The 22,713-nt window shown below is 31.3% G+C and overlaps 3 protein-coding genes across 4 annotated transcripts; 1 reads left to right on the top strand and 2 right to left on the bottom strand.

The window, feature by feature from the left end:
• Window positions 1-256: 256 nt before the first annotated feature.
• Window positions 257-5,985, bottom strand: LOC130893495 (zinc finger protein 62 homolog). The gene is made up of 5 exons (XM_057799690.1): window positions 5,358-5,985; window positions 4,968-5,196; window positions 3,073-3,493; window positions 1,425-1,780; window positions 257-674 (listed from the first exon to the last, which is right to left on the bottom strand). The coding sequence occupies exons 1-5, from the start codon at window positions 5,475-5,477 to the stop codon at window positions 328-330; spliced, it is 1,473 nt and encodes a 490-aa protein (XP_057655673.1). The 5' UTR covers window positions 5,478-5,985; the 3' UTR covers window positions 257-327.
• On the top strand, window positions 5,880-12,152 carry LOC130893496 (FK506-binding protein 59). Of its 2 annotated transcripts, XM_057799693.1 has the most exons (10): window positions 5,971-6,002; window positions 6,058-6,162; window positions 6,230-6,469; window positions 6,523-6,665; window positions 6,958-7,078; window positions 7,729-7,913; window positions 8,164-8,377; window positions 9,135-9,348; window positions 9,480-9,618; window positions 11,950-12,152. In XM_057799693.1, the coding sequence occupies exons 3-10, from the start codon at window positions 6,274-6,276 to the stop codon at window positions 12,100-12,102; spliced, it is 1,365 nt and encodes a 454-aa protein (XP_057655676.1). In that variant the 5' UTR covers window positions 5,971-6,002; window positions 6,058-6,162; window positions 6,230-6,273; the 3' UTR covers window positions 12,103-12,152. The 2 variants fall into 2 exon arrangements, with proteins under 2 accessions (XP_057655675.1, XP_057655676.1); XM_057799692.1 differs by having other exon boundaries at window positions 5,880-6,162.
• Window positions 12,153-15,796: 3,644 nt separating this feature from the next.
• On the bottom strand, window positions 15,797-21,178 carry LOC130893497 (serine/threonine-protein phosphatase PP1-beta catalytic subunit). The gene is made up of 5 exons (XM_057799694.1): window positions 21,038-21,178; window positions 18,584-18,946; window positions 18,217-18,393; window positions 17,238-17,524; window positions 15,797-16,767 (listed from the first exon to the last, which is right to left on the bottom strand). Exons 1-5 carry the CDS (start codon window positions 21,087-21,089, stop codon window positions 16,663-16,665), a joined length of 984 nt encoding a protein of 327 aa, XP_057655677.1. The 5' UTR covers window positions 21,090-21,178; the 3' UTR covers window positions 15,797-16,662.
• Between the last annotated feature and the right edge of the window lie 1,535 nt (window positions 21,179-22,713).

Below are 22,713 nucleotides of genomic sequence, written 5' to 3'. Positions count from 1 at the left end.
AGTGGAGTGGAGTTAGATAGGAAAAAAACAGCAAAACGTACAAATTATAGGAGTTGAGATAAAGTTTCTCAATGAAACCTGAAGATGTTTGGTTCAAAAGATAATTCAACTTGCAAATTCTGCTGTATAGAAAACAAAACTTCTATCTTCGTCCCTGCTACTAGGGACGAAAGTATGTACTTTCGACCTCTATAAAAAACACTAAAAATGAAGGAAAGAAAGCTGCTTTATTTTCATTAAGAAAATAAAGAATAAATTTGTAAAAAACAATTTTATTTAACGAAACATTTTTTTATCACAAATTGAAATGAATAAATATAAACAAACTCAATGCAATCTCATATGACTCATAACGGCAAACTTATTACTAAATTTTTTACCGCACACTTCACAAGCGCACGTAAGGGGTTCTTCGATATTGTGAATTGATTTTCGGTGTCCTTTGAGTGATACCTTCTGACGAAAACTTTGACCGCATATGTCGCATTGAAATGGAGCATCGAGAGTGTGTTGACGCTCGTGAGTCCGGACGGCAAATTTAGAGGAAAATTTCTTATGGCAATAATTACATTTGAAAGGTCTCAATTTTTGGTGGGTCATCTTCTTATGTTTACTAAGATTGTAGAACGTTAGAAAACTTTTTCCGCACAAGTCGCATACATGAGATCTCTCTCCTTAAAAATAAATATATAAGTCAATAACAATAATAAAGTGATTATCTTACAGGGTCATACAAAATTTTGTATGTTAAATTCTATAGCTCATAGTATGTACAAAAAGTTTTTATTTACGTAAACTTTTTTAAAACTGAATAATGTAGAATAGAGGCGCAAATCACTAACAGAGAATATTCTTCCGCAATACTAAATAATGGAGCCACCTGGTGCCACCAGATGACTGGTGGATGAATGGTTTGGCCGGAGCAAGCTTCTGGGGTGGACACCTCAAAATAAACGAATTTTTCTCACTTGGAAAAAGTGCTTCCGTCTTCCAAGCAGTAGCAGTTTTATTGTGGCAATTTTAAGTTTTTTTGAAACAACTCGTGCTTTAAATGAGTTGTTTTTAATGTGTTTCAAATCACCAAAAATATTTTTCATTTTTACAGGTTTTACTTTCTCTATACCAGAAGTTTTGTTTTTTTTTCAGGATTTTTTATTTTTTTGTAATTTCGATTTGTAGGTTTTGAATTGAAATTATATTTCAATTTTCTTTGCTAAATTGTTCCTAAGTTGACAGACGCCCAAAAAGGTTGCTATCAAGCAGTTCTGAATGAACTGGAAACCTTCTGGTTTCCAAAAAACAAAAAGATGAAACATATGAAAGATATACATTGGTTGCATTATTTACCAAAGATTCCAAATTTTTAAAATTAGGAAGATCAACGCTTATGTGTGTTAAAATATGTTTCAAAATTGAATACCCACCAGTATGCTCTCTCTTAATATGCAACAACAAAGCATAAGATTTCTTGAATGATTTATCGCAAAATTCACATAAATAACTTCTTGTAGAATGAGTATAATGGATGTGACCTTTCAGTGATATTGTATTCTTGTATTTTCTACTACATATCGGACATTCTACTTCATCTTCAAAATGAGATCTTCTGTGGGCAGGAAAGTTGGAAGGAGTAATGTAAACACTACAAATGTCGCATTGTTTTTTCTTATGAGTGGCAGCATGAGTGTCCCTTCGCCTTTCGCTATAGAATTTTTTTTTGCAATAAAAACATTGATAAGTACCAGGTTCTTGTTCTTCAGGTGCTTTAGGTGGATGAGCGCTGAAAAGTACAAAATTATAAAATTTTACATAGTTTTGAGAGTGAATTACACTCTAAACAAAATAGTAATTCTTTCAAAGCAATAAAGACCTGTCTATATAATAATTAAAAACATGGGGGTTGTAAAATTTTTAATAAGAAAAAATGTTGATAATTTTTTGGAATTAAAAAAAGCAAAGTGAAAAGTATACAAGTGATTTAGTAAATCCTGCTGAAATTAGAGACCATAAAAATCAGTAAAATGTTAAAACCACAGGTTTAAAACAAGACCCTGATCAAAATTTGCTTTCAAAATAATCTAATAACTATAATTCCATATGTAATGATCAAATTTTTTTATTAAAATAATGCTGATTGAACAATATCGAATGATAATTACAAATTTCGTCTAAATTCTCATGATCACTTTTATTAATTTATTCAACAAAACAAATAGAAGGCATCCTACAAGCTCATTGATTCTTTCCCTGAAGCAACCAGCTCAGGGGTTGTTTCAGATGAATTACCACCATCTTATAACATTCAGGACCAATTGATTGAATAAAAGAAATAGAAAACATGCTCAAAACTTATTTATTCTTCCCCTGATTCATCTCCAGACATGTATTTATAAAAGAAATAGATCTCTCAGTATCCACCTGCACAAGGGTTGATCAGAAGAATTACCACCATCTGATGGCATTCAGGATCCACAAATGAATAGAGCAAATAGAAGAATTATTGAATTCTCACTTAAATCAATCTCAGAAATTTATTTATCAAAATAAATTAGATTTCACAGAATGAATCTGTACGGGGGTTTGTTCAGAATAATTATATTATAGTCTACTTAGTGCATTTAGGGGTTGTTTAAGAAGAATTACCACCATCTCATGTCATTCAAGAACAACTTATTCAAAGAAATCAATCAACCTGTATAAGGGTTGTTAAGGAATGAAGAGATGCACTTTTAATAAAATAAGGGAAAATAATACAGATAAAACGACTGTCTCAAACCTTTTTCCTATAAAATCTATTGGCCGAGGCCAATCAAAAATAAAACACCTAAGATCAACTTACAACCAAGAATTGTTGAAAATTAAAAAGTCCAGGCTAATTAACCTACACCAAAATGGTTCAGTACTAGTAATACCATTATAAAATCGTGCAAAAGGATAGGCGAGACTATTTCAAATAAACTCTAGGTTTTTTTGTATTTACTGAAATGATCCTGTCCTGTTTTTTATTCTTAATTATATCTACCCTATTCCAAAATAATTGTTTTTATAATATTTCATTATTATTGCGCTTACCTTTTAAAATGAATGATATATAATGGTTTATATAAAAAAGAAGTGTTACAATTTTTGCAGCTCCAGCTTTTATTAGAAGGATAGTCTTTGTGTTCTTCAGCAAGATGTTTTCTATATGAATGTATATTATCACAAGACAAATTGCATTCATCACATTTCACAGTAGAGAAATAATGGAATTGGGTATGTTGCAATAATTCTTTTTCTACAACTTCTAAGCCACATATTTTACAAGGTACTTTATTGTAACCGACACGGTTAAGTTCTGGGATAACGAAATTTTGTTCTGTAATCAACTCATCTGACGCTGATTGTACTGTAACTTCATCTAAAGAGTTTTCCTCTGAATAGGGTTCAATTTTTACCTGCTCATATTCGACATAATTTTCATCATCATCCACAAATATGTTGATGGAATGACCTAAAATGTATAATTAAGATACATACCCTAATGTACATATATATTACAGCACTATGGGGTATATTCTGTAACTTTTTTGGTTAAAAATAAACAATGGTTATATACAACTGCAGTGTATAACCATTGTTCGTATTCTATAATCGTTCTGTTTTATTGTTCTGCCTCTACTCTCTTTACTATACCTCTCCATCCATTTCTGTCCTCTGTTCTTTCTCTTCACTCAGGTATACCCACTATTCTCAAATCTATAGTTACCTCACCTATCCATTTCTTCTTCAGCCTGCCTCTTCTACTTCCGATTCCCTCTACCTCCATTTATGCTCTTATGGCTATTCTGTTTGCATTAATTCTGTACATATGCCTGAGCCAACTGACTACTTGTGTAATATTAGGCTCATTATATATTTCTTTCAGCTCAGCATTAGTTCTTCTCCATGTTCCGTTGTTCATTTTCACGCCCTCAAATATTTTTTGGAGCAGTTTCCTCTCCCACATTTATATTTTTTCAGAATTTTTCTGAGTTGGAGCCCAGGACTCACACTCATACATTATAGTGGACCTAATCATTGTTTTGTAAAATTGTATCTCTGCTGTTTTGGCAATTTTTGCTCTATGAATATTATTTAGAGACCACATTGTTCTACAAAAATTTGATAACCAAATTTTTCTAGCTATTTTGTCTCATAATCCGCACTTGTTATAAGCACTTCTAGATAGTCAAAGAACATACATCTTACATGTTTGAAATAAAATATAGGAAAATTTAATTCACAATTGTAGAGTCAAGTACATAGTTACCATACAAATGTTGTAATGTCTTTATAAATTACAAACCAATAAATTATGCAAAAAAACATTTAATCTGAATATGATGTGCTCAAATGTGTATAAAAATAAACCTTGCCAAACCAAACAAACTGCAAAGCAATATAGAGAGTCACCAAAGACTTAACACATCTTGAAAGATACAAACCAATTTTTCTTCTCAAAAAACTCGCCAAAATTATTTATAAAATTAAATATTTAAAATGAGCAATTTAGTATCTACAGACAATACAGAGAAAGCTACTTTCAGCTCAACAACTTCAACTAAGAGTTCTGACAATATTTTATTATCTTTATTTCTCTTATTAAAGTTGGAATTTCTCGAACCATTTATAATTTTCATACAAAACACACTGTTTACACTATCACTACACCAATACTCACAATCACACTGCCATACATTTTATTAAATAACCAGTTACCATCTTCTGAGATGAAATTTACATTAAATGATGTAAGGTGAGAATTGTGGTAATAAACATTGTATATCGACGACATTCCTCTAATATTGACCTAAACGAAAGATAGTTGAAAACAGCTGCATTTTAAATAAAACATTCAAAAAATTGAAATAAAACCTAGTGAAAAATGGTCAATGCTGTATCACTTATTTTTAAATTTAGTCTTACTTTGTACCAACGTTTTTTACCTTCATAATCATGGTCAAGAGTATGTTTTGGTTCTTCTTCGGCATTATCTTCAACACTTTTAATTTCTTCCTGGGCTGTTTCTGCAGATTCCTCTTCTAATTCTAATTCATCAACTGTACGCAGCTTTCTATCTACTTCCAGAATGTTTTGTTGAATTTGGAATGCATATTTCAAACTAAGGCAACATTGGACGCAAGCATTTGTCGAGAATGGTTCATCTTCATCTATCTATAAAAAAAATTATGAATGTTGTGTTTACCTATACAGATAAAAAAGGTAGTCAGAAAAGACATATGGGTTGTAATTATGAACACGTTTTTATATCAAATTGAATTTAAAATAAATATTTGATGAATGAATTTATTTTAAAATAATTTCAAGATTATTACCTTTATTGAAGTAAGAGCTTCCAAGTAAATCGCTTTATCTTCATCAAGTAATGAATAATACACAATAGTTTCCGATAAACATAGGCGACATATTTTACGTTTTGAATCAATTCGTTCCATTATAATATATAAATATATTTTAATTTAATTTTCTTGCAAATAAAATGTATTTCATATTTTGTTTAAATTTGTTACTTGTCAATATGTTGACATTAAAACATCTACAAGGTCATAGATGGCGAACGTTCTTGGATCAACGGCGGGTTTTTTAAATTTTATGACCAAAGATATTCCCTTGAAAAATTATTTGTTGATAATTATAGGAAAAATACTAAAACTAAACGCACCAAAGCATTTTTTGCACCTCATAATAATGGTTCAAATGAAAGTCATAAAACATATAGTCGTTAATCGAAATACTAGTTAAAATATTTTTTAATTTAACTAAATCAATTACAATTTCAAATTCACAACTAAAATCACTGAAAATTAATAGTTGGTATTAATATTATTACAGTTATTAAAAGTTATAGGTGGATTTCCACTTCCACCATTTATCTTCCTCGTTTTAAGCTGTTTTTTATATTGTCGTCGAAGTAACTTCCGGCAAATATAAATGTCAAAAGAGAATTGTCTAGAACATAGGTAAACATTATATACGTCTAGAATTTATTGATTGTTTAGCGGGAATTCCTTCCAGGTTTTTATTAAACCGTTGATAATACTAAACGTTTTAACCAAACTAATTAGTGGTTTTCTATTAATATTTAAAGAAAAAACTCCTTGAATTATTTGATCAAATTAGGTAAGTTTTTTATTCAAAAATGTAGTTTAACATCCAATTTGATACATAACCTAACTTAATTTTCTAGAACAATCATTAGGTTTGACCAGTGTTTAGCAAGAACAAGCTGATATGGCTGTACCAATTGATATATCTCCGAATAAAGATAGTGGAGTCTTAAAGGAAGTTATTCAGGAAGGTACAGGAGATGAATATCCACCTCCGGGATGTAAAGTATCTGTACATTATACGGGTACTTTGACTGATGGTACCAAATTTGATTCTAGTAGAGACAGAAATGAACCATTTACATTCGATTTAGGAAAAGGTATAACAAAAATCATAAAAGACTTATTTTGATTACTAACTTTTATGTTTAAGGTAATGTCATTAAAGCTTGGGATATTGGAGTTGCAACTATGAAAAAAGGAGAAAGGTCTATTTTAACATGTGCACCAGAATATGCATATGGGGCTAATGGAAGTCCACCAACCATACCCCCAAATGCCACGCTTAAGTTTGATGTAAGTATGTTTTGCTCCAACTTTTTAATCCTTCGACGTTTTTATATTTTTTGTGATGATTTATCTTGATTTTAAATCTTTTTATATAAAATCAGTTTAAAGTAACAGGTAAAAATTTAACGTTTTGACCTATTTTGCTCTTTATTGAATAATTTTGTCAAAGACCTAAATAGGTTAAAATTTTTAACTGTTATTTTGAGCAATTTTTTATTAAAAGAAATCTAAAATCAACATAATTCGTCATGAGAAGAATATAAAATGATTGTGAAAATATTGTCTTCATTTCATTAAGGTTGAAGTATTAAATTGGAAATGCGAGGATTTAAGCCCTAATATGGATGGTACTATTGAGAGGGCTCAAATAGGTCCCGGTGAGGGGTATTCAACACCCAATGAAGGTGCTCAAGTTGAATGTAAGTAAGTTAAATACTAATTTTTCACCTATATACTTATCCCACTATAGTACTTGTTTGGCATGATTATGATTTTTGTGGTCCCTGAATTTGACCTTGGTTTCTGATAGTATGGGAAATATAATAAAAAAATTTCAGCACCTCTATGCTCCAAGATATCGAAGGTCCAAAGATTCTATAATTCCCACACTTTAAGATATGAAAAAGTTGAAATATTGTAGATTTCTATGAGAGAATCCATCAGTATTAAAATTTTTAAACAATAAAAAAGATTAACTTGAAACAGTTATTAGGTCTCTAAAGGTTAGGTCTAAAGAGAAATTTCAAAAATAAACTTCATGATAATTAAAAAAATAAAAATGAAACACCCAGCTAATTGAGCTGTAACTCTACCACAGATGGGTTATTTTTTTCCTTTGTGCATTAACATTTATAGCTCTTCCAAAGCTATCTCAAACATTTTAGATATTAAAAAAAATTATTTAGTGATGTTGTTAGTAATCTGATTGTTCCCCTGTGGTTTCAGCTCTAAATACTACATTGGTAGATTATAATTAAGTTTGTTAAAGTTTTTTCATTGATATCTGTATATTCCATAAAATTTATTCATATGTAGATTCATTCTAATATATTTTGTTCATTTTTTTTAGTACATATTGTTGGAAAGTATGAAAATAGAATATTTGATGAGAGAGATGTGACATTTACAGTAGGTGAAGGTTCTGAAGCAAACATAATCTCAGGAATTGACATAGCTATCCAGAAGTTTAAGAAAAATGAAACTTCTAGATTAATTATTAAACCAAAGTATGCATTTGGCCAGGAAGGATCCAAAGTATGTTATGTTTGTAATCCATAGTTATATTGATAAATCAAACTTTGATCAGCTGAAAGGATAAAATTTTTAAAATGCTCTAATTGTACAAATAATAACAAATTTCGCAGTACAAGAATATAATGCTGAACATCTCCACATAATATGAAAATTCATTATAAGAGTACTGGGTTATAAGGGGGATTATTGTATGTTTAATAATTATTTTCTTTGAATATTTGCTTGAACAAATAATTTTTTGTTGTTTTAGGAATATAACATTCCTCCAAATGCTACAGTAGATTACACAGTTACTTTAAAAAAATTTGAAAAATTGAAAGAAACTTGGTCCATGGACGGTCAAGAAAAAATTGAACAATCAAAAATGTGCAAGGAAAAAGGAACATATTATTTCAAAGCTGGAAAATACGATTTGGCAATTAAACTTTACAAAAGAATTCAATCCTATCTGGAGAACGAGACCGGTAAGCATATTATTTTTCAAAAGAGAAACTAAAAGTAATTTGGATTTATGTGGGGAGGAGGAATATCTTTCAACAATAAATTCTATTATGATTTTAATCAGATTTGAGTTTGTTTAAATCATGATTTTTTTAATAAACATTTTTATTCTCTAATACAGCTGTTTCCTAAGTAATTTTAAACCACATCGAGCTGAAAAGCGACACAAAAAGCTCATGCTGTCAGTTTGGTGGGATTACCAAAGTGTTGTGTTGTTTGAGCTAAGATCCAAACGATCAATTCTGATTTTTACCGTCAACAATTAATGAAGAAATCAAAGAAAAACGACGAGAATTGTCAAATCAGAAAGGTTTAGTGATGATTTATAATAATCCAAGTGATGCCACATCCCCCAAACAGTTCTGATATGGCACCATCTGTTTACCATGTATTTCGAAGTTTGTTGAATTCTTTGAATGGTCAAACTTTCATAAATGACTATGACCTTCAATCCTACCTGGTTCAGTTTTTTGCTGATAAGGACCAGAAATTTTATAAGCGCTGAATCATGAATCTAGAAGAAAGATGGCAAAAGGTCATTGAGCAAAATGGAAAATATATAATTGATTAAAAATTCTTCTTTGTTAAAAAAAGTTGTATTTTCTCCAAAACTAAAATTAATTTGTTACCAACCATAATATGAGTAGTTTAGAAAATCGAGGAAATTTATTAAAAATATATAATCACATTTTAGACATATTAGAGGTTATACTTTTTCAGATACTGATGCAAAAGAAGAAAGAGACGCTCTTCTATTAGCTTCCCATTTGAACGTAGCTCTGTGTCAATTAAAGCTGAAGGAATACTTCGACGCTCGATCTGCCGCTACTTCCGCTTTAAAAATAGACCCCAATAATGAAAAAGCCCTTTTCAGACGTGGGCAAGCTTTACTGCAATTGGGAGAACCTGAATTAGCAAACAAAGACTTTACCAGGTAAACTATTTCATGATGATTCAGTTTACTTTCAATTATCTATCGAGGGGAAAAGTTTTATCACCATGGATAGTTAAAAAAATAAATCTGTATTGCCGTATTTGTAATTTTTTGATTGTTTAATTTTGCAGATGTGTAGAAATAGATCCGAATAATACAGCTGCAAAGAACCAACTAGCTATTTGTTCAAATGCAATAAAGGCAATATTACAAAAAGAAAAGAGGATTTACGCTAACATGTTTGATAAGTTTGCCAAAATGGATACACAGGTGAAAACTAACTAATTTTTTTTTCATTTTAATTTTTTTATCGACAGTTTTTCAAATAAATTTAATCTACTTATTCATTGAGTTTCATTTGCAAATTTTATGTTGCATATAAGTTATTATACATAGATAAATTCCAGGTGTAACAGATTGGATATCAGAGAAAAACTATTGAAGATGTACATTTTATTCAATAAGCAATATGGGATTTACAAAACAGTAGTTAGGTCAAATAGAGTACTTTCAAAATTAATACACAGTATGACAAATGCCCCATAGTATATACTACAAACTGGATGATAAATTCAGTGAATATTATGAACAATTTAAATATTTATTTCCATTGTGTTCAGTGGTCAAGTAAGAACGGATTATATTGCATCTTTGGGTCAAAATTTTTAGATCATAGTTGACAATATAAAATTAAAGAAGCAAATTTTGTTAAATTTCGTCGATTGAGTGGCACTTAATATTTCATCATTGAATTTTTCAATAAATTTTGTGCATTTTTTATTGCACAAGTTTTAGTCTCTCTCTTCAAATAAGAGTCGGGGGAGCGTGGAATCCTTGTTAAGAAAAAAATCCCTGTAAATGCGATTCTGCTTAGACGATTTTGATAAATTTTATCTTGTTTGAAAGAATTTTTGTTCAACAATACAAAATATATAAATCCTAAGCAATTCAATCAGCAACGTGAATGCTAGAGGGTGTTGTTTCATATATCTTATATATGATTTGGCAATTATGAATAGAAGCATAAAAGTTTAAGTAGGTTTTTTAAAAGTAAACTAAATTAACATTAAAATAGCAAAAACCAACGATATTTTTTTCATGTCTCGAAATATCTTAAGAAATATGTAAACTCAGATGAGATCAGAATATGCCTCTGTGGTAGCAACCAAAAAAGGAAAGTGTACTGAAGACCAAGAGAGCAATTTGCATATTGCTGTTTTGAAGAGCGGAGTGCTTATGGAGGGGTGCAGTTTCTGTGGGAGCGACTGTGTTAATGGAAGAAGAGGTTTAATGTCTGACAGATAAATTGAGGAGATGTTAGAATTCATGTGGTACCCTACGTCGACTACATTGGAGAATAGTGAAAGATTACATTGCAGAAGTCGATTTTCGGGTTATAGAGTGGCCAGCATACAGTCCTGACCTAAATGCAATAGAACATTTATGAGATGAGCTAAAAAGAAGAATTCGAGATAGACTTGCACCAAACTCGATCTCAGAGCTTATTGTTGTTGTAGAAGAAAAGTGGCTTAACATCGCACAAGAAACAGTAGCTAACTGATTAGATCTATACGTAATCTTATAAGGGATGTTATTGGGACAAGAGGAAGTCATACATATTATTAAGAAATAACTTATTAAGTTTTAAATTGTCAATGTTAAACATAGGAATTCGAAATAAGTTTCCATAAATTTATACTCACATTAAAGCATATTAAATTGTTTTTCAACATTTTTATTTGGTGAATGATTGAAAAAAAAAAATGTTAAAGTCAAAAGTTTACTTCTATATACGCAGATATATTTTTGAAAATAGGTGGTCAGTAACAACTGAAATTCCTTTGACAACAGAAGTATTGTAAACTAGTGTTACTAATATTAACTGGTTTTCTAGATTATAATCACTCAAATAATAACTGTGAATATTGTTAAAGCAACAAGACAAAACACTTAAAACTCTTAATTTTCTTAAAAATAATAAAATAAAAACTTTTCGAAACACAGAATGAAATGGATTTACTTCGAAAATTTACATGAATATGTTACAATCCTTGGGTTGCACGAAACCGCGGCAATATGAGCACCATCTATTAAGCAATTATGACAAGAAGGAGTCGGCCATGTTGTTGATGCGTTCCGAGGAGAGAGGACATGACTTTGAGAAATTGACTCATCATGACCATAAGCACTATCGGAAGAAAGTTTAGGAGTGTGGTTGTGACCCGTTTGAGCTGTTGTACGAAGATAAGGAGCAGTAGCCACCCTTGACCAAATTAGGCAGACTGAAGTACCTAGTTTTCCACACGAACTTTACGACCAAAGAAGAATTAAAAGAGTTTAGAAGCTCACAATTTCCTCACCTCTAACTTATCAATTTTCTCATAGTCTTTCATTACTTTTAATTTTATATTTTTCTCGTTGGTCACTAGGCAATATTCCCTTGCCTTTCAGTAGGTAAAATAATTATGGAAAAAAATATTCAATGAAATGAATTCAACGTATTATATAAATAATTTGATGGAAATATTTGTGTATAAAAGTGAAACTACATTTTAGTAAATCAGATTTTTTAGACATTACTATACATAAAAAATATTGCAGAGAGAAGAATTTGAAAAAAAGAAACAGCCTAATGTACTAAGCTCCGTTGGTGAATGGGGTCAAGAAGACAGAGACAGAGAGCCAAGTGAATTTGAGAAAGAAAATCCCGACATTTTGTTGCTTAATAAGACTGGAGAATTCAAAGATATGTAAATTCCTTATGGTATACTTTTTATTTATATTAAATAAAATGTGCCTTAAAATAGCATTTAATTCCCAATTTTATTTCTCCTTATATCAATTTCTGAGGTCCTAGTTTTGACTTTCAAACCCTTCTGTACCCACACATAAAAAGATATTTTGTGCGCATTCTGCCTCCAAAATATATACTCTTCTAAGGATACTATTTTTCTGGAAATTGTTTATCCCAATTCCCAAGATATTACCACTATAAGCAGGACTTTCGCAGATTGGACGCTTTCCTGTTTATGGCTTGCTCGCAGAATCTGCAGTTGTCAACCACTGGTTTATTTTCGTAGCTAGACATCTCGAGTTTCTCAGACTTCCTAACTGATATGGTTATGAATATTTTTGATTACCTTAGACGAGGAGCAGTTTTCTAGTAAGATTCTATCTCTTCTTTTATCCATACGGTCAGTTCGTTGTTGAATATGACATCTCATGCAATCACAGTACAATATGGATAGAGGACGTTTTAGAAACGACAATGAGGTTTTATTGAATTCTTCGAATGAATTGGGAGGTCGATAACAAATTAATTATCTTCAAAAACTTGAACGTTAGAATAAACAAATCAAAAAGTACTAAACTAAGAAATATTAAAATATTTGATGGCATGTTACAACACTTTTTATCATAAATGCGGAAGGCGTTGAGGAAATTTTTTGTAATCAAACCCCAGTTTTTAGTTTCCTACCTATCCTAATGTCACCTTTTTTGAAATACACTATATGAAAATTGTGCAAACTTTCATGACATTATCGTTTGAGGTACAGTAACAGGAAAGAAAAACAGCGCTTTATTAATATAGATATATATTTCTTATATTAAATCTACTCTTATACTCTATATAGTAAAATATTAAATTTAAAATATTTGTACGCGAAAAGAACAAAAAAAACTCACTCCCATGCGAAGAAAAATTCTAAAACAAAATTGTCAATTTGAAATTTCCATTCATGCAGACTATATATACAGAATGTTATTTAGACGCTCAAGTTTTTTAATTATGATTGACTGCGCTTAATGATTGACTTCCAGTAAAAGATGAGGATGATGAGGTGAAGATAATCACTGTGTACTGCTCTAATATCATGCTTCTATTAATGGTCAAGGAATGATTCATCCCAAGTATTTTACACGCAGGTAAGTTTAGAGGAATGACCGTTAGGTTAGGGTCGCCCGGACTGTTCCACGCTTGATCCATGCTACTAATTGAGACTTCACATTATAAGATAAACAGTGACGTTTTCTATGCTTGACACCAACATTAATCGCCCAGTCTTGGTACAGTACATACGTGTTTGTATCAAATAATTTTTGGAGTATGAGGATGGTCCCATAAGTACCTGGCGTGTCCTAGAGATGGCGGTAACCATGGATGAAATGTGGGTCCATCACTTCACACCCGAAACAAAAGAACAATCATAACAATGGACTGAAAAAAGGAGAGCTGACTCCAAAGAAGGAAAAGACCGTTCCATCTGCAGGCAGGTCATGGAGTCGGTGGGATCATTTCCATTGACCATCTTGGCAAAGGAAAAAACCATCAACGGCGAGTATTATGTGAAATTATTGCAACGTTTAAGCGAAAAAATCAAGCAAAAACGGCTAAGAAGAAAGTGTTGTTTCATCGAAACAATGCAACAGCTCAAACACTTGTTATTGCAATGGCCAATTTGATTGAAATTTCTATTTGTCATCAAATGATCTCTTTAATGCCCGTCTTCGTTCCAATATATTTGTGAGGTCAGCTTGATAGATGAAGTATGAAGAACCGAGAGTAATAACAAAAAATAACCATAAAAACATTATATAATAGTTAGGTTGCCGATGCTTTGTGAAGCTGTTATATTATTAATAAATAAAATTGTTTGACAAAAACTGTTGTCATGTTCATGCTAATAAGAATTTGAAGGAAAAAATTGTTTACCAAAAAGTGAGTGACAAGTTTTTTGGAAACCCCACCATAGAATTGGTTTTTTATTAGTTTTAACTCACCTTTCCGTGGTTTTCCAGACGCCTTCTTAAAATGATAAAACGCTTAATTAAGTTGTTTACAACTTGTAATAACAACTAGGGGTGTTCTTAACAAATGAGACCAAAGTTTTTACTTGCCAGAGACATAAATCCCTATTTTCTTAACGAGAAAGAATTTAATATTAAAAATACGAGGAAAAGCACTGGCAGAACTATCAGATTTCATCAAAATCAACATTAGATATGCCGACGACACAATAAGAGGTGCAAAATAGCATCAACAACAAAACATATTATTAGCAAAAGTGAATATCTTCCAGTGCGTCTAATAACGATAAACGGTCAAGACATAGATCGTGTTGTATGCATATCTAGGATCCATAGTAAATACGAAATGGGAAATAGAAAGAGCTCGAGCTGCGTTTAATAACATGAAGAAACTATTTACCAGCAAAGATATTTCTTTACAACTAAAATAAAGACTAATCAGATGCTACATATTTTCTATTTTGTTCTATGGCGTAGAAGCTTGGAGCACAACCGAGGCTACTTTAAAAATACTGGATCCTTCGAAATGTGGATACATCGGCGTATTATGAAAATATCCTGGACAGAGCACATCACCAACATGAAGTTATGCAGAGACTAGGGAAAGAGAAGGAAGTCGTCTTTACAGTAAAAAAACGGAAATTGGAGTATTTTGGCCACATACTAAGACATGACAAATAGCGTATAGTAAGAGGGGACTAGGGAGAAGACAGCATTCATGGTTGCATAGCCATCGATTTCGAGTGTCTGTTTGATCTGTTTAGAAACGCAGTAAATAAGATAAGAACAGCCAACGTTCGCAACGGGTAAAGCAATGAAAAAATTAATCTTAAAGAACGAAATTAATAATAATTACTATGAATAAAGTAGATCCTATCCTCGATCTAATTGAGTAAAGAAGGAAACAAGTAAAATGATTTCAAAATAATTATAAAACCATTATTGTTACTGCCGAAAATAAGATGGATTATGTATTTTAATCCCTCCAATGGGTTCCAGAGCACATTGGAGTGGTAGATAAACCCTAGAACCTTCACCTTTTTAGGGAATCATCTACAAAACAATAGTTAGAAAACTGGAAAAGGTTGATTTCGGAAAACCAGTTTCTGGAATACTCTACTGGGGTTGAGGCAGGCAAGGATAATCCTGGGAAATTATAGATTTGTAGAAGGGATTAACCCAGTCAAAAACTATATATGCATACTAAAAGTTTCAGGACATTGTCTCAATGGATATCTGAAGACGTTGAATTGTAGTATGAGATTGTGGAACTAGAGAGCATTATACCTGGAAGTGTATGAAATAGAATATTAAGATCTCTGGCAGCTAGAGCCATCTCATATTCTGAATTAATGAAAAGGTTTGGGATTTATAGATCAGCTGTAAGCACTGTGTATCAGAGTGATACAACAAGAAAATGGGTCTCATTGTACATGACAGTCTAATCACAACATACAAATTTTTTGTGTGTCCTCAAAACTGAAGATATTGTAACTAGTTCCGATCCTTAATCGATTCAATTGTTAAATACACAAGACTTTTATATTGCTTCATTAAATGGTGAACCAAAATTGTACTCACCCAATGATCATTTCAATTTGAAAATTAAGTAAAATACATTTTTAAAAATTAACAAGAATTTCTAAAGCATCATTTATTCAATAAACTTTTTTCATTTGTACCATTTCCTGTGATATAATAAATTGAAAAGAAAAAACCTACTTGACGCCTAAAACTTTTGAAGCTCTAATATACTATCGAATGGAGATTTGATTGAAAAGCAAAAAGTTATGATCAACAACTGACAAAATGCATATATACCAACCTTAAGGTATACCAAACTATGAAATTTTATACAATACTGTTAATTATAGAGGGCAAAATTTTTTTAAAAAATGCAACTCCAATCGTTAGATTATATACAAGATATCTTGAATTTAATTGATTTATTGCACTATTCACACCAATTTGATAAGCTTCCAATTAAAATATTGCTTCAGTTTTCACACTGGATACAAAAATAATGTTAAAATTTCAAGAAATCTTATATAAAAATCCTCAATTAAATATTGACCCTAAGATTAAGCCTCATGGTCATAATTCATCATCATTGGTACAGCAAACACTTATGTACATAATATTGTCAGACATCAGATATTCTCAATTTTGACATTTCAATTAATTTTGAAGTAGTTTTGTTTTATATCTGATGTATGACAACAGAAAATAAAAAAAAACGAAATAACAAAAATAATACAAAGCAATTCAGTCCGCTAAGTGAAAAGAAAATCAGTCATACAATATAAATTATAATAAACATTAAATAATATACAATATTCCTGACTCCATTAGACCATTTTTCTATTTCTGTACTGTGGGAGCAATCAATTGAGAAATTAATCTTTACAAATGCATCTACAGATTAAATTATTAAAAAAAATAGTATATGGAAAAGGAGAAGGTAAATTATGTAGAGTAAAAATAATTTATTAGTGTATTTAAACTCTACTTCTTCTTATTTGGTGGGGGATTTCGTTGAGGTGTCGACGGACGGCCAGAATTTATTCCTTGGTACTGGTATTTAGCTTTTTTCTCAGATGGTTTGAGAATCTACAATAAAATATATATATATGAAATACACATGTTTTTAAAAAATTGACACATAACAACAATTTTTATTTATATTTAAAAAAATTAATATTCTTTATTCAACCCTGACCTATGTGATGTTACAAACTGAAGTTAGACATTTATTTAAACAATTTTAAATTTTGAGTTAATCAGAGAACAAGTGATTCGAAATGTGAATCCAGCGATTTTGGCAGTCTTTTTGGAAACAACAGAGAATTATCGAAACGGCGATTTTTGTAAAATCGACTCAATTTGTGTCATATAGTTACGCACGCGTACAAGACGCTATTAATAGTCTTTTAATAGATGGAGGCATTAGCTGGTTGTCTCGATACCTATCAATATGTTCATATACAACATGTTTATATATTATAATAGTTAGAATTATCATTTACTAAAAAGTTAAAGAAAATTATATTGGCATGGATGGAATAATATCATTTACTTACTTGGAACGAACACATAAGAGTCTCATCGACACTCATCATTCCTCCTGCATTATCGAATTCGCCGCAATAATTAGGAGCTGAAAATAATGTGACTAGTTGCCTTTTGGCGAAAAATTCATAACCGTCTTCGACGACTTGATGGGCTCGACAAATCAGATCTAAATCGTGTCTGTTCAGGAATTTGCTTACTACGTCAGCGCCAAAAGTAAACGAAACGCCTCGATCGTTTTCGCCCCAACCTTGGACGTCCTTATCCGGATCGGACCATAGAAGATCGCATAAAAGTCCTTAAGAAGAAAAACAAATATATTTTATATAAATAGTAGGGGATGTTTATTGGTTGTAGTTTTTTATTTTTAATAAAATTCATTGCTGTGGAGCATGTTTCGTTGAATTATGTCACAAAGAAAGGGGACAAAAAGTAACTTACGATAAAAATCTCTATAAATACATGTAAAATTATGAAAAGTCTATTATATGGAATATGAAAGTTTGTATAGATTGTTCATAGTTACATTGTGGGCGGCTAATCGGCCGTTGAGCACATAGGCCTTCAGATAGGCTCTTTGTGTCCCACTTGACTTTAACAAAGGCTGATGTCCTTTGAGAAGCCCATCATATGCTTTGGTTTGAGCCCTTTGATATCATTAGGTAATCTGTGACGATTGCCCAATAGTTTAAGACGCGCTCATGTGAGTAAATGACATGGTATGCAATTTCATCCTCCACCGTGCACCAACGGCACTCCAGATCATCCTTGATGCCCATGGTTTGGAGATAAGGTCTTAGATGGCAGTGTCCGGTTAAAAGTCACTAGTCAGATTTTGCGCCTGTTTAGTTTGGTGTCAGACACACAAGCTCCATCTATAAGAGCGTTTGCTTGTCTCATGCCATGTATCTCTATCCATCTCAGCCAAGCAAATTTGTATAGAATCAATCAAGTCTATATAGATATTAGACACTCTAAATATTTTGTTACCTGTGTCAGGTACATCTGTAGGTCTCATTATTCTTCTGATCTGTTCCATTCCTTGCAAGTCAGGACTTAATCCCCCATGGCAGCAAAATATCTTTTCGTCAATAATAGCTGATATGGGCAAGCAATTGAAACAATCGGTAAAAGTTTTCCATAATTTTATGTTGAATCTTCTTTTACCTGAAAGTATTATTAGTAGAGTAAAATTACACTTGTTTTACTTGGAAAATATGTTTTAAAACATTGAATATCAACATAAAATAACTAGGATATTTGATCCACCTACAAAGGAATTAGTTAATAATAAAATTAAAACCCCATACATACTATAAAATAAAACTGAAATATTTGTTAATATAATAGAACTTACATTCATCATAGAACCCATAAATCCTGTTGATAGATGCACATTCATGGTTGCCCCTGAGCAAAAAGAAATTCTCTGGATACTTAATCTTGTAGGCGAGCAGCAAGCAAATGGTTTCCAAGGACTGCTTTCCGCGATCGACATAATCCCCGAGAAATAGATAGTTGGCTTCAGGTGGAAATCCGCCGTATTCAAAGAGTCGCAATAAATCTGTATATTGACCGTGGATATCTCCACAAATCTTGAGCGGCGCTTCTAGTTCGAGCAAAATGGGTTGCTGCAAGAATATTTCTCGAGATTTCAAGCATAAACCACGTACTTCTGATTCAGTCATATGCACCGATTTTCCCGGGCGCATTCCCCTTACTACAAAATAGATATATTATTAAATAAATCTGGCATAAAACCAGTATTCATTACATAGAATCCTTGTGATTTGGTATAATTTTAAATATACTCAAATTTGCTGCTATATGCATTGTTTAAAGATTTATAGAATTGTTTAGGATGCCATTTTTTCTTATCACAATTATTTTTGAAATAAAGATACATAAAAACGTTTTGTAAGAGGAAATAAACTCTCATTTGTGAATTGTATTCTAACTAAAGTAGCCCTAAAGTGGGACTGATTAGTATGTCAAGGTTATAAATGACTAAAATAAGAAATTATTAAAAACTATCATTAAGATAAAAGATCCTTGGTTTCTGAGTCAATCATTGACACAGTAACTTCGTACTTCATAAGCCAATACCAAGTTATACATCGGGGACAGCTGTAAAGATGGCAAAGAAGCACTCTAATTAGATCTTTTCTTGTCGAAAAAGGTTGGAAAGGGTTTATCCAAGGCAACGAAAACACTCACATTACCCTTAACAAGAAAAGAAGACCTCCCAGAATCTCCCATAGAACTTAAGGGAGAGGAAGGAGTCTACACGCGAAACCGCAACGCTAAATAACATGAGCCTAACCAGTCTGGATGACTGGGGAGTGAAATGTCTTGTTTCACATCCATCCGTGGATTTATCTAGAGGTGTATATTTAGCAGGACGAGCTTATTCTCGCCCGCGTGTGCTCATCACTACCACTTTTTATTTTAAAAAAGTATGAACTCATTACATTTAAATTTTTTTAAATCTTGTTTGGTAATTATTAGAGATATATCATGATTTGTGACTAAAGATTCCTAATTGACGAGATAAGAGATAAACTGATTCTACTAAATAATCCTATTCATCATAATGTTTAAAAATATATGATTCCTAGCAAGTCACATATGAGTTAATACAACAATAATAAATATAACTGAATATATGTCTAATTTTACTAAAGATGATTTTAGAACATTATAATAGTGGGACTAACTAACCATAATATAAAATTTTAACTAATGTTGAATAAAACATAAAAAGAAATAATTCAATGAGTTCATCATTGGTTCTAACACTTTAACTGTAATTAACTTTGTCTAATCACCTTAAAATTTTAGAAAGCTAAAGTAGTATGGCATTAATATAAAATTGCTGTGCAGAATTTTGAATGTAATTTTAGTTATACATAAGAATATTTCCCTATTTAAGAAACAGAATGTGCTATTTAAAAAAATGATCTCATTTGAGAATTTCAATTGAAATAGTTTCAACATGTAATTAAAAATAATTTCGTAAAATGAACATATGCTGTATGTAATCTTCCACAATTATATAGCTTTTATCATAGTGTATATTGAATCAAAAACAACTTCCTGACAATTATATCAAGTAGTCTATTATTTTTCCATGCATAAATGAGTTTAAAAAGGTCACACTATTTTTTTATTGACTGATGTGAAGATAAAATTCAGCTACACAGCATAAAAAAATTATAAATAAATAATCCTAAATATGACAAAGGAATGATTAATTGTACTTTAATATTTGTTAAATTACCTAGATTACTTGTCATTAACAGTGAAAAAATATTCTCTATGTATGTTAAATAGAGTTAAATAATGTACAAATTCCAACATTATTTTTCATAATTAAACATTATAAAGAACTTTAAGTATTATGAATAAATAAATCGACATTTTTATGCTCGATTGTTGATAATACATTTTTCATTTTTAGTTTATTCTCAACGTAATGATAATTCTCCTATTGCATTTTAAGTATACCCCCTTTACTCCTAAACCATCAGAAAAATGTTAGTAAACTAAATATAAAATACCCCCACGAATATTCAACATGAAATTCTAGAATACCGTTTAAATAATAAACTTAAATGAGTAAAATAGTTAAATACGAATTGAAATTATTCACAGTTGGGGTATTTTGAGAGATTGAGTGCAAAATATGGAAATGACAGTTCAATGCTGAGTTCTTGTAACAGCGTCTTATTAAAAAATCATGCAAGGCGAAAGGATATTGTCATTTATAGATTTATGATGAGATATTAAGCATTGAGATCGAAATAATTACCTTCTAATAATCTTTGTATTAAACTGTCTACATTTAATTCGGGCTCTGCCATTTTTGCTCAACAAAACTACACACAACAAATATATCTGTCTAAGATCAAAATAATTATTTTCTGTCATTTGTCAAAAGCACATGTTCTATGAGATTAATAGGTGAATTTACTAGATCATAGCTAGCTTTAATCTGGGAAATTTATTTGAAATTCAAGCATTTACTCCGCAAATTAACTACATTCAATTTCTAAAAATTTTAGTTTCGAAATTATATAATATTCATACATGTTAATCATTGTATATAATTTGTTATATATATATATATATATATATATATATATATATATATATATATATATATATATATATATATATATATATATATATATATATATATATGGCATTCATTGAAGACGCAACACTCCGCCACTGAAGAAGATATAAATATACCGCACAACCAATATTCAAGCCCTACTGAGACAGTCTAACAGAAAAAAATTGAATTTTAATGTGTAGCACTACTTTGAATAAAATAACCATAGAAAAGTAGAAAGATCAGTGGAAAATATTAAAGGCTACCGACCTCGTTGGACATGATGGGTGGGAGGGGTGATGGAAGTACTTTACGGAATGCATAGTTCTTCGAAGGATGCGTCTTGAACGAGTTAAGTTCGGTCAAGAGTGCTAATCAACATCTATAGCATTATTAATTATTATCAAATAGTTTATTCAGATCATGAAACAGTTAGATTAGGTCCAAGCAATTCATAATACGCTGACACACGAAGTGACCAGATTGAAACCTTGTTATTGACAATAGCTTCAAAAAGGAGCCGGAAACGTTGAGGTTCAACCCATAAATTTAATAAATTTCATATTGATTTTCATTTATTTATATCAATATATGAATACCAAATCAAAAAACGATGTAATCAAAACTGGTATTGAGCTGACGCGAGAGACTCTCCTGGATTCCTGACACTGGAGTAATCCTCTGCTGGGTTATAATATTATGAAGTTGAAGGGAGCTCCAAAGCTACTGGAAGAAAGAGAAAGACCATTGGTTTACCACTATCTATCTCTCTCTACCCGCCATTAAAATCAAAACTTGTTATCTTCTTTTATTGTTACCACCACTAGAAACTTCAAATCAAAATAAAGGAAAAATAAATAGAGAATGGTATACCGATGCCCTTTCCCTCTCTATTAGTAGTTCGGGCCATTTGAATCAGCTCTTACGGCGCTCTCTCTATTTTGAATATTAGGTCTATGAACAAAAATTCCAACGAGTCTTTCTAGATGAATTCCACTAAGCATTCACGACAATCCCGTATAAAATCGTAAACCCAAGTGGAATGGCTTACGAGTCGTTTTGAGCGTTGACATAAATATTAACGAATGGTAAAATCATATTCAGCGGCGTTAGTAAAATATTTGGTGGTGCGTTACAAAAATGATATGACATAATAACATGATTTTCAATAGTAGTCTGTGCACGATCCTTTTCTTGACTGTACGCACTGTATTCGCGTGCGAGGCGACAGGACGACAACCGGACTTTCTCTTTGTTTCTGAGCGCTGCATTCCACCCCGCCGTCAATCCCATCACATCCGCTAGCTACCCGACACTAGTCCTCACTCTCAGTGCTTACGTAGTTTCACACAGCGAAGGACACAAAGTTC

The sequence above is a fragment of the Diorhabda carinulata genome, chromosome 4, assembly GCF_026250575.1.
Source record: "Diorhabda carinulata isolate Delta chromosome 4, icDioCari1.1, whole genome shotgun sequence".
Taxonomy (NCBI): domain Eukaryota; kingdom Metazoa; phylum Arthropoda; class Insecta; order Coleoptera; family Chrysomelidae; genus Diorhabda; species Diorhabda carinulata.
This window is presented reverse-complemented; position numbering and strand designations above follow the sequence as displayed.

Coding starts and splice junctions, on each gene's coding strand:
- LOC130893497 (XM_057799694.1), bottom strand. CDS start 21,089: ATGGCAGAGCCCGAATTAAATGTAGACAGTTTAATACAAAGATTATTA. Junction 18,947..21,037: donor AATACAAAGATTATTAGAAG/GTAATTATTTCG, acceptor TCTATTTTGTAG/TAAGGGGAATGCGCCCGGGA. Junction 16,768..17,237: donor CTCTTATGTGTTCGTTCCAA/GTAAGTAAATGA, acceptor ATTTTATTGTAG/ATTCTCAAACCATCTGAGAA.
- LOC130893495 (XM_057799690.1), bottom strand. CDS start 5,477: ATGGAACGAATTGATTCAAAACGTAAAATATGTCGCCTATGTTTATCG. Junction 5,197..5,357: donor AAGCTCTTACTTCAATAAAG/GTAATAATCTTG, acceptor TTTTTTTTATAG/ATAGATGAAGATGAACCATT. Junction 1,781..3,072: donor TATATCATTCATTTTAAAAG/GTAAGCGCAATA, acceptor TGTACTTTTCAG/CGCTCATCCACCTAAAGCAC.
- LOC130893496 (XM_057799692.1), top strand. CDS start 6,274: ATGGCTGTACCAATTGATATATCTCCGAATAAAGATAGTGGAGTCTTA. Junction 8,378..9,134: donor CTATCTGGAGAACGAGACCG/GTAAGCATATTA, acceptor ATACTTTTTCAG/ATACTGATGCAAAAGAAGAA. Junction 9,619..11,949: donor TTGCCAAAATGGATACACAG/GTGAAAACTAAC, acceptor AAAATATTGCAG/AGAGAAGAATTTGAAAAAAA.